The sequence below is a fragment of the Manacus vitellinus genome, unplaced genomic scaffold (assembly GCF_001715985.3).
Source record: "Manacus vitellinus isolate BGI_N305 unplaced genomic scaffold, ASM171598v3 scaffold_46_pilon, whole genome shotgun sequence".
NCBI classification, from domain to species: domain Eukaryota; kingdom Metazoa; phylum Chordata; class Aves; order Passeriformes; family Pipridae; genus Manacus; species Manacus vitellinus.
In genome coordinates, this window is record NW_021940578.1 from 3,385,362 (window position 1) to 3,396,743 (window position 11,382).

The following is an 11,382-nucleotide window of genomic DNA, read 5'->3' on the forward strand; positions in this document are numbered from 1 at the left end:
GACTATTCTGCTGCAGGAAGCAGAAACTGGAGAACTGAGAGGCAGTGTCCTGGAACAGCTGAGAAGGGCAGGAGAGATTAGTCTGTCTCAGACTGGGATGTCTCTTCCCAGGTGAGAGGTGTGGAACACAACCAGCCTTGTGCTGCTGTCTGCCTGGGCTTACGCTGAACGCTGCAGCCTCAAGCCAGGGATGAGAAATGTCTACTCGACTTCTAGTGCCAAAATACAGATCAAAATTCAGGTTCTTCTGAACGTTTCTTTGCTCTGAAGAAAAAGAAGAAGAAATATAAACAAAGGAGCATGTGTATTTCCCGTCACATCTTGCCTAGTTTGCCAAAGGCTTTCGGTACTTTCCTTATGAATTCCTCGTCTCTAATCCACCAGCCTCAGTCCTCAAAGTGTTACAGACACTACTCTCTTCCTTTTCTCAGCAGACAATCATGTCTGGCAGAGCAGGAATGACTGAAAGGGACAGATTCAGCTCTCAACAAAAAAACCTGGAAAACAAAGACTTCCAGCATTATGCACCTGCAGCCTCAAAAAGAACTTGTTGCTAGCAAGGCAGAATTATCCTGCTGCCATGACAAAAAGCAGCTTTTCTTGAATGCTTTACATCTCACCAGATCTACGTGACACCAGTCAAGAACAGGTCTGAAAGAAAATGTTTTCACAGAAGTCAGAGCAACGTGGTTCAATGGAGTACAATGTTTACCCCTCTTCATTGACTGGAAATTCAGCTCCAATCTCCTCCACACTCGTATTTCCTCCAGGGCTGATAGGAGAGGTAGGGCCTCAACTTAAGGTTCTCTTTCACTGCTTAGCAAGTGAAAATTTGTCCAAGTCTCATGCTACAGCCCTGCAAAGGTTCAAGCCTCTACAGACTAATTTCTTCTTGTCCGCGCTTAAGGATGAAACCACGTTTACACATCCACAGAACCAACATTGTCCCCTAACCTGGAACAGTTATAGCACAGCTGGGAGACCTAATTTGCAGTCTAGCCACTAAGTCTAATGGTTATACATATAACACTCATGCTGAGAACAGATTCCCAAGTTGTTGCTAACAGGTAAGTGCAATTTGAGGGGACTGTGCTTTCATTCCCTCAAATTCTAAAAGCAAGTTGTCAATCACTGTCATTCTAACTACCATTCTTTTCCACCTCTCTTTTGAAAAGTGAAAATGGTATTGTATAAAGACACACACACCTCTATCATGTTAAAACCCCTAGTCAATCTGAAAAGAGACAGCACAGCCTATGAAATCAATGCCCATTGTCTTTTTCAAGCACACTCTAATCCCCGAAAGCTTCCTGTCAAATTGCACTCTGTTTCCAAACTGTGTTTTTCTCATTCTCCTCTAAGGAAGCGTTTTAGCCTCAGTTATCCCTGTTTGTAACAGCCCACTTGTCCCTCTCACATGCAAACTCCTTCAGTAATCACCACAAACTGGGGAACAAACTCAGCTTCTAAAGCAGCAGGAGACAGTCAGGCAGGGTTGCAATTATCCCTGGGAACTGCGGTTACTGCCTTTCATACATCACCGAGGGTGCCATGAACGGAAAGATCCCATTATTTTCTCCAGCTAAGTTGAAGTTGGCAACTACAGAGTGAACAGACAAAGCACAGCTGCCTTCCCTAGGGTGCCCATCACTGCATGAAGTATAACCACAAAATGCACTGGACTGGTGTTCCATGGAAGCACTCTTTGCATCCCAGGAATATTCAGCCAACAAGCAATGTATCACAAAAGGGTGTTACAAAGGATTTAAATTGTGAAAGGACTGAAACCACCATGTTTATCGGTGCTGTTTTAGTCTGTGAACACCCACCCCTGGACTACTTTATGCTCAAGAACCTGGACATAATCTATTTTCTTGACAACTCATTTGGTTTTCTTGGCTCTCCATTTCAGTTCTTTCTGTCAGGTACCACGTTCTCAACACATTGCTATGGTTATTTTAGGGTATGTCCTTCACCTCACTCATTCCTAATTTCAGTCTCACAGAGATTTGGAAGAAATAGCATCCTTTAAAAATCATGCTTGTCTGCCTTCCCAAAATTGCCACTCAGGACTTTAACATAACCACTTCTAAGCAGTACTTAATCTTACTCAAAAGACAACAAGATGTTATGAAGTGCTTTTTTAAAACTTCTCCAATGGCCAAAAGAGATACTTAAGGCAAACTCCACATTTTGTGAAGTGCAAAATCCATGACCAATGGATTTCATATCAGTTTTTATGTTTCCAACGAAAACATTTAACACATGCTTACTATATAAACACTTCGCAGAAACACACTAATGCTTTAAAACCTGAAACAAATCCAATTAAGCAAATAAAAGATGATCAAGTTCTTTCTGTTGTTATAAGCAAAAGGAAGTAAATAGCACAGTTCACGAAAAGGAAATCAAGCTCTTTGAAGTGAATGCCATTTCTGCAGTACGATAACAATGCCAGACCCATAATAAACACATAAGCGCTGTCATAATGCCCGTTTTCCCATCCCTGCACACCAAGGCTGATCCATTTCACATTCCGAGTTGGGACCGGTGATTAGAAGGAGACCACACTTCACGTGCCTTGGAAACAAGGTTTTTCCCCACCGCTCAGCCTTACAAACCAAACCGCGGCTGTCGCTGCCAGATTTCTCCCACCAGGCACAAACACAAGCGGTGCCCCCTCACCAGCTGCGCCTCCATCCAAGCGCCAGCGCTGTCCCGGGATGCGGCGGTGGGAGCGGGAAGCCCATCCCCAAGCCCCCCTCGGCACCCCCGATGGCTCCGCGCTCCTCGTGGGCACTTACCCGCTCTGAGAGCCGCCACTGCGGGGCCCCGCCAGGACCTGGGGGACCGGCCGGGCACCTCCGTGTCAGCACCTCCCGCGCAGGGACAGCCCGCCTCGTCCCCCTCAGCGCCCGGACCCCGCGCCCGCTCCAGCTGGGGCTCTGTAAGCAGCTTATCCCGGCGATTAGCAACGCTGCCGGTCACCGGGGCTGCAGATGGCCGCGGGAAAGCCGCTCTACCCCACGGCTAATTAAAGCCGGGACCCGGCCGGGGTGAGGGCGGCTCAGCCCGGGGTGAGGCTGTACCTGTCCCGGGCAGCGCCTCAGGGCAGGCGCCATCTCCTCCCCCTTCTTCTCCTCCTCCTCACCCCGACCCCGCCACCCCTGAGGGAGTGAGGGAGGAACTTGCCCCGGTGATCCTGAGGAGTTGCCTCAGGGCACAGCAGGACCTGAAGATTTTAAGAAACAAAGCAAAACCACCCGAATGGAGCGTTGCGCCTCTCTGGGTGAGGAGACGCCGCTGAGAAACTCTGAGAGCCCCGGGATCAGCGAGGCCATCCTCTGGCACAGCAGCTCCGTGAATCCCCTCACACCCTGCTAAACCAAGTACAAACACTCTCCTCCTCCTCCAAAGCCAGGAGAGGGGCCTGGTTTTATCACCACCTCTCTGCTTTACTCCTCAAAGTAGGTATCCTTGAGGCGCTGCAAACCTCGTGTGAATCCTGCCTTGCTCTGCTCCCCTGAGCTCCCAGATGTGCCAAATTCTCCACAGAAAAGCACACAGCAGGTCAGCTAGATGGGCATTTCCAGTGGAGAATGGCTGGGAAGGCCTCACTAAATATAACTCATCGTGCAAACACGCAAAAAACACTGCATTTAAAGCAGTGATTTTCTGTTTGTGGTTCATTGGTCTAGGGAAGAAAAAGCCTGAGCATTTAAATGTGTTATTCGGGGATCTGTGCTGACACTAAAGAGCTGAAAAAAACCACTAACATAAAGGCTGTGCAACTCCACAAGCCCCAGAAGTTTCTGCCTACCTGTTCTTCCTTCCCCATTTGATCACAAGAACAGACAGATTCCTATTCCTGTGCTCTGTGGCATGGCAGCTTGAAAAGAATGAATGCACAACACTCATCCTGTGAGAGTAAACACAAATATCACACTTTTGTGGCATTTACCATGTTCTTGGTCCAAGTATCAATGATGAAGGTCCAGGTACACCAGCAGGTTGCTGTAGTGCTTGTGCAGCAGAGTGGAGGAAGCATCTGCTTATGTTTAAAGTGATCAAAGTTGGGAGAAAACTGCTTGGTTTTAAAAATACAAATGGCATGGTTCTGCAGGTTAGAGCAAAGTTAACAGGTCTCTTGGTCACTGAAGAACCAACACAGCAGCAAGTCTTGTCAAGAGAAATGCAACAATAGAATAGATACAAACTTAGAAAATGAACCTGCTTCAGAAAAACACAGATCTTCCTAGAACTAGAATTCTGCCAAAGCTGACATACTCTTTTTCTTCTCTAAAAGAATCCTGTTGAAATTGGTTTGTTTATTTGTTTCTGGGATTTTGTTTGTTTTAGAAATTTACCTGAAAGCTACAGCAAGGCAGATTTATTGTGCAGAACATTAGAGTTTATGGTTTGTCACACACTGTGGAGCTCACCTCATCCATCTTTTCCCTTCCCCAATCCCCATTTTACTAGCCCACCTTCCCACCCACATATTTAGAAGCAGTACCTTCTGCTTGTTGTAATAAAGCTTAGACTAAAAGCCATCAAAGCCCTGTAGAGCTTTCCCCATAATGACCCTCCCAAACTGCCTGGCTACAGCCTCAAACCCTCAGACAGACATATATTTTCAAATGAGACATAAGTGACCAGTTTAACTTTTTCTAACACAGGAAAACTGTGTTCATTTTATAGTTTTCTTAGAAAAATGTAACATTTCAAATTCTGTTAAGACAGGCGGCTGAAGGCAAAAGGACATTTCAAGGCACAAAGTATCTATACCCTACATTCAACAGTCATTTTAAGTATCCTGAAGGACATTCAACTTGCATAAAAGCATCAGTCAATAAAACCCAAGACCAGACACTGGGAGCACAAACACCTCCCTGGCCCAGTTAAGAACATTTTATACCAAGCCCAGCTTTGTGCAAACCACCACAGCTAACACAGGGAGTTATAAATCTTAGGAGGTCATAAATCTTAGTTAAATAACGCCATCAAAAACAGCTCTTGAGAACTCCCAGATGTTTCCTGGGAATATATCTGCATAAAAGCAGGCTAACTGTATTGTTTAAGGGCAGTCCATAAGGCTTTTAAAGACAGTTTGTCCAGGGGTACTTTTAGTGGTTCCCTTACATCAAAGAGGATGCACAGTGCAAGACCTGGAAGACTGCAGGAGGTGCACCAGTCACACACACTGAGGAGGGACTGAGGAGGAAAGTACTGGGATTACAATGAGTCACAGTGCTTGACGTGACACCTCCAAGATCTTCTGGACTTACTGCAGGAACCCATCTGCCCAACCTTCAGGGGGGAAAAAGAAGTATCAGATCCTGTCCCGTTTGCTCAGCAGCAGGTGTGGCTCCATGAGAACAGAGGGAGGAAGAGCAGAAGCCTTGGCTGGGCGAGGGCAGTGTCCGTTCAGGGCTCCAGGTGCCTCAGTAGGGAGGCTGGGCTGCCTTGCCCGGGGGAGGCCACTGGGGAGGCGCTTCTGACTGATCAATGGGCTCGTAGGTGCTGCGATCCTGGCTCGCACTGGTGACACCTGCATGGAGATGGAAGAGAACAAGCTTGGGAACAACAAAAAAGCACAAAAACTGTATCCTCTAGGAGAAGCCAACAGCTCAGGAGCACACCACGTTAGCTGCCCTACCAGCTTCACAGCACCTGCCCTCTGTGATCCTCACTGCACAGGCAGGAGGTAAAAAACTCATCCTTCCAACAAAGGGAAACTCACTGCTTTTGAGCATGTCTCTTCATTCCTTGCCAACTGCTCTCTTAGTAGCCACATGGCTGTGTGCAAAGCAAGACCCACAATACCCCATTGCAGCATAACAGGTTCCTGTAACAGCATATTTCAGCAAGAGCAGTGTATGGGAGCTCATGGGAAAATGAACAGACATAGCCAGAAGCAGCAGGAACCATGGCCAGCTGACAGCATGGATTTAAAGGCATGATTCATCCCTGAACCACTCCTCCCAACAATGCAGTCTGCACACCGCGGCACTAAATTTGAACCCAGCAGTGCTCCCAACTGCACTGTGAACAATTTGTCTGTACAAAATCATGTTACTGTCCAGGGGATGAGCAGGGAAAGAAGAGAGAGTGTGCATGGACAGCTCTTTATCTATGGACCAGGCACCTGTCATAGGGAGAATCACAGGTAGGCACCAAACCATATGAGGGGTTTGTTCTAAGCAGCAAGGATGCTGCCAAGCAACAAAAAGGGATTTTGTGCAGAAAGAAAATGAGCCACAGAAGACTAGGAAAAACACAGCATTGCTGGGTTCAGAAGGAAAATGCCGATAGCAGGGAAATGAGAGGAAATTTGTCAAGCACATTCAACACAAAACAGCACACAGTTTGAAAAAATCTTGAAAATCTTGTGAGAGAAAGACAGTTCAGGAGAGGATGCGCAACTACAAAGTGTCTGAATTCCCCCCTGTGCCTGGGAGGAGACTCTCAGACAGTACCATGCCTGGTTTGGGATAGTGTGGTTGAAAAAGAGTCCTCCCAAACTCCAAGCAAAGGGGTGAACTCCTCAATGACACTTACACTTTCCATGGGATACACACATCAAATCCCAGTGAGGAGCACAGTGAGCAGCTAATAAAAACTGGCACAAACATGGCCCATAGCAAGGCACTGCAGGTGACTCACAGGCCTCCTGACCCAGGTAAGACACATCTGTCTGGATTTTCACAAGCAGAGAAGACACCCACACTGCACTAGCAGAGAGAGGCAAAGAGCACACAGTGCCCCAAGCCATGATTTCCCTCCATGGCTTCTCCTCCTCTGCAGGTATCCACCTCTTTTCACAGCAGTGTGATCTTTGCTAACACCCAAAGCAGCACAAGTGGCAGCTTCCAAACATTGTAATGCAGTGACACCTCCCTTTGTCCTGCACAGCCATGGCAAACAGAGCTGTGCCAGGCTGCTGGTTTTGCCAGCATGAATTCCCACACAACAAACAATCCCTGGCAGCTGCCCAGGCATGAACTAGCACCAGGCACGCTTAGTAAAGCTAAGACCCAGAACATCCAGCCACAGCCCATGATCTCTGGCAAGGCTGCCACACTATCATTAACAAGTGCAACCAAGAGAATAATTAGTGTCTCCAGGCAAAGCCCCACAAGATAAACATCAGTCCCATTTTCCAGGGGAGGAGATGGAGGTCCAAACCAAATCAAGGACATGTGAGGCCCACAGAAAGCTTGGAGTTAGAAATCCAGCTGCTTTCCCTCTGGTGCATAATCCAGCTAGAGGAGATACTCCCTCTACTTTTCCCCAGAAGGAAAAGAAAGGGTTGGCAAAGAAAGGACACCCAAAGGCTTCCAACATGCACACACAACGTAAGAGGAGGAAGAGAGGAAAGGCCTCTCACAATACCATTGTGGGCAAAGTGGCTGCCAGACAAGGACTCCAGGTCTGCATGGGAAGAGAGAAAGAATATAAATTTAAGGCCAAAGACACACCAGAACCACAAAATGGGAGAACAGACACGAGCAAGAGAGAGTAAGCACCCCACTGAAAGAGGGGCAGAATCCTGCTGCACAGGGCTCAGGCTGAAGGGCCCAGAGAGCAAGGCAGAGCCCTCAGCACCTGAAGAGACAGCGCACGCTGACAGGGGAGCAGAGGAAACATCCTACCTATGTTAAAGGTGTACTCCCCTCCACGCTCCCGGTACATCCGATACACCAAATAGCAGGCCAGGGGTTTGAGGAGGAGGCTGAAGATGGCCATGCCCACACTGAAACGGGTCGTATCGCCGAGATGGTCATGGGCGGGGTAGAAGACAGAGATGTGAATGATGTCTGTGAGCACTGTGAGCAGCAGGCCAGTCAGGAACTGGAACAAGGAGAGAGAATGGGACACGAGCTGAACAGGGGTTTAACCACTATTAGTAACAGTCAGTGCCAGAATCTATCTCCTGTGAGATCTGTGTTCACACAATCATCCCTCACCCCAGTATCACACATGGCTAACTCCTTGACACTGCCCCAGGTAGAGAGATACTCCTACATGAATGGTCTTGTATTTTGTGCATTTTCTTCACATCTGTCATACAGCTTCTCATAAGGTATTCCAGAATTGTCTAATTTTGTTTGCCAATCTCTTTAATGTTCAGAGAAGGGTTTTATAAAGCCCCTCCACTCAAGCATATTAAACACTTTGAATCCTCCTCTGGCATTACAAGTCACAACAGCAGGTAAAAAAAGCAAGAATCGTGTATGTTCATCTCTGAGGAGAAAAATAATTGATACTGAATGCTTCTCACCATGGTTTACAGAGCTTATAGATTTATACACTCTTAAAAAAAAACAAACCCACCCAAACAGGGAATTGACTTGTTCACTGCTGTACTGGGAACAGCTGAAAATTATCACTGGCTCAAAGACTCTGCCCTCCACCCTCTCCCTGAGCAGCCTGGGGGAGGCCAATACCCTCACACTCACCATTGCAATGGCATCGAGGGAATCTCGCTGCACAATGGCCCAGATCCCCACTGCAAGGACACTGAAATTTCCCCAGGCATAGGAGGCTGGTAAGATGTGATTCATGCATCCCCTGCCAAACAAGACAAAAAAACCCAGACCAAATTCACAATTAGCCTGCAACAGTCTGTGTTCATTTCTGTTCCCATACAAACACTTCACTCATAGGTTTAGGATGTTCTTGCACACAGGCAGACACAGAATGTTGATTCCCCAAGAATGTCCCATTCCTAGTTTGAAGGAATACCCTCTTCTCACCCAGGCCAGGCACCAATCACTCACCACACTGTGAGCAGCCAGTGCACCAGAATGATGGCCTATGGAAAAAAAACAGAGAGGAAGACAGGTCAGTAAGTTGGGGGAACCCTGGGAGGATCCACATGAAATGACACAATCTTGTCTGGAAGAGAGCCCTGGAGCCATGAACCAGTGCAGAAAGCCGGTGAGGCAACTGGGACAGTGAAGACAAACCCATTTTTCTCCACTTCTGTTGCTGAGAATTTCCTGTGGCGCTGCACTGCAGTCGTTCATTCTTGTTGTCATGTCTGCTGACAGCCGATTCAGGGCCCACTTAGTCTTTTTCTAAATGGGTTATTGATTTTGGAACTCCAGAAGAGTTTGCACAGACAGCCAGGCAATCTGACTCACTACGCTAGCACAGTTTATACATGACCAATCTGGCATCCCTTCACCAAGAAGTCCATGGATAGTTGAGCCTGCAGCTCCCAGAATTTCACTCCACTCCTCAGTAAATCCTCCTTTTACCTCCTTCCAGTCTGTTCAGAGCAGTGGTTCAACCTCACTGCCGTGTTAACAGACCTGAAGGTATCTTCCAGGACTCCGAGAACCTGATCCTGCCACAGCATACAGCTCTTCTCACTCCTGATGAAGCCACCAGGCCCAAATGCCAACAGTGCTCTAAACAGCAGTAAGATAATGCTGTCACAAATTCTGTACTTTGCACATGTCCCTAATGATCCTGATCCTTGTGCTCAAGGGGACAAATCCAAGAAGACAGGACTATACTGTAACAAGTGACACAAGGATTCTCTTCACCAGCACCTTCCATTTCTGTAACCAAGGAGACATACTCTTCCATTTCTGTAACCAAAGAGACATACTCTGGATAAACAAACTCATGTTTATTCAGACAGCAAACGGGAACAACATTATATCACTTCAGGCTTTTTCTGTATCTATATCCATGTGCTCACTCCTTCAGAGCCTGCTGGCCAATCCAGCAAAGGGAGGTCTCTCATATTCACTCTCTAAACATTTCTGAAAACAACAATATGGAACATGAGCTCTGTTAGCAGCTCTCAACAAAGAAAGGCTGAAGCCTGGACAAATCAGAGGACCCATGGGATACAGAGAATCTTCCATTTTTTCTAGTTGTGAGAAAGGCTCCAATTGGCATTTATACTGACCTTGGTGTAAAAAAAAAACCCCACAGTAACAAAACCCCTCTGAAGCACACTCCCACCAAAAAAGGTGAAAAAGAAAGCTTGAAATGAGGAAGTGACAAAAGCCTAAGTTACTCAGTGGACACAGGAAAGCTGTAGGCAGATAGGAGCATTGAGACACTAAAAAAAAATAATTAAGATCTACTGACATCCTGCCACATCCCTTGACTTAAAACATCTACCCATGCTCCACCTGACAACAAAACTAGCTGCTCGAGGAGAGAGTGATCTGAGAAGTTGGGACACAAGTGAAGCCCAGCCAGGAAACCTCTGGGGGTGACCCCATTGCTGTGGCTCACACTGCTCTGCCACGACACAATGCAAATCTCTGTCTTCTGCTCTTCCTTCCCTGCAGTGCCCCAGCACAGCTGCTGAGCACTCACCAGACTTTGCTGTAACTTCAAACGCGGCTCAGGCAGATTTTTATTAATTAATTTTTTTAATTGTTCATGAAAGCTTACAAAATGCTTCACCACCACCCCCCACTTCCCCTTCTCCCAAATTGCACCACGGAGACCACGGAGAAGCTGCTAATCAGTAAAATACAAGATGTTCTTGGATAAGAATGGAGACATGCAAATAGCATTTACTCAAGAGACTATCACAACATCAGGGAAATTCTTAATTAGGTAGTATTTAATTGCATGTCACATACCCAGAAGACCCCTCAAGGCTCACCAGTTAACATAATTAGGCAAGGTGGTTTTTTTCTTTAAAGCTGTCTAGATCAATATTGCAGTTATTAAATTATGAAGTATGTTTAGTCATCAGCATGAAGTCAGGTAATCTAAGGCTGATAGTATGAGGGACTGCTGAAATAAAAACAAGATATTCCCTTCCTGGTTATTAGTCCAATTTACATGACAGCTGGAATTAGCTGGTGGTCTTGGTATGCTTTAACATAGAAAATATAGTGTTAATGAAAAGCCACAGTCACCATGTGAGATTAGATAATTTGTAGGCAGTCTCCTGATAAGACAGCAAGAGAATTTAATTTTTTTCCATCTGTTCAAGGACTTAAGTCTGTACCTAAGACAGACATACATTTCTTCTTTTGAGAAAATAATTCCTAAGACTTGAACTAGGGCTGAGAGCAGAAAATAAGAAAGGTGGGTCCTTTGTCCACATCCCTTCTGTGCAGAAGGATGACAATGTGATTAAAAGCATCCCATTGGAAAGTGGGGAGAACTAAGGGGAATTCCTAGCTCCTCTGCAAATCCCAGCATGTGATGGAACTAATTGCCAAGCATAAAAAGAGACTGGGTCTGCCTTGGTCTCATTAGATGGGAAACTCTTTGGAACAGGAATTCTTTTAAACATGCTTCAGTACAGACCATAGCACAACGTTGAATTTTGACTAAGTTAAAATTTACATGGTTCCAAATTATAATTATTTTCTTGTTGTATCTAAATTTTTA

General features: G+C 46.3%; 1 protein-coding gene across 4 annotated transcripts; it reads right to left on the bottom strand.

Annotated features, from left to right (window-relative positions):
* Positions 1-4,665: 4,665 nt before the first annotated feature.
* On the bottom strand, positions 4,666-11,010 carry AGTRAP (angiotensin II receptor associated protein). Of its 4 annotated transcripts, XM_029962437.1 has the most exons (5): positions 8,784-11,008; positions 8,463-8,574; positions 7,656-7,854; positions 7,396-7,434; positions 4,666-5,551 (listed from the first exon to the last, which is right to left on the bottom strand). In XM_029962437.1, exons 2-5 carry the CDS (start codon positions 8,565-8,567, stop codon positions 5,445-5,447), a joined length of 450 nt encoding a protein of 149 aa, XP_029818297.1. In that variant the 5' UTR covers positions 8,568-8,574; positions 8,784-11,008; the 3' UTR covers positions 4,666-5,444. The 4 variants fall into 4 exon arrangements, with proteins under 4 accessions (XP_029818297.1, XP_029818296.1, XP_029818299.1 ...); XM_029962436.1 differs by having other exon boundaries at positions 8,463-11,010; XM_029962439.1 differs by lacking the exon at positions 7,396-7,434.
* Positions 11,011-11,382: the final 372 nt, after the last annotated feature.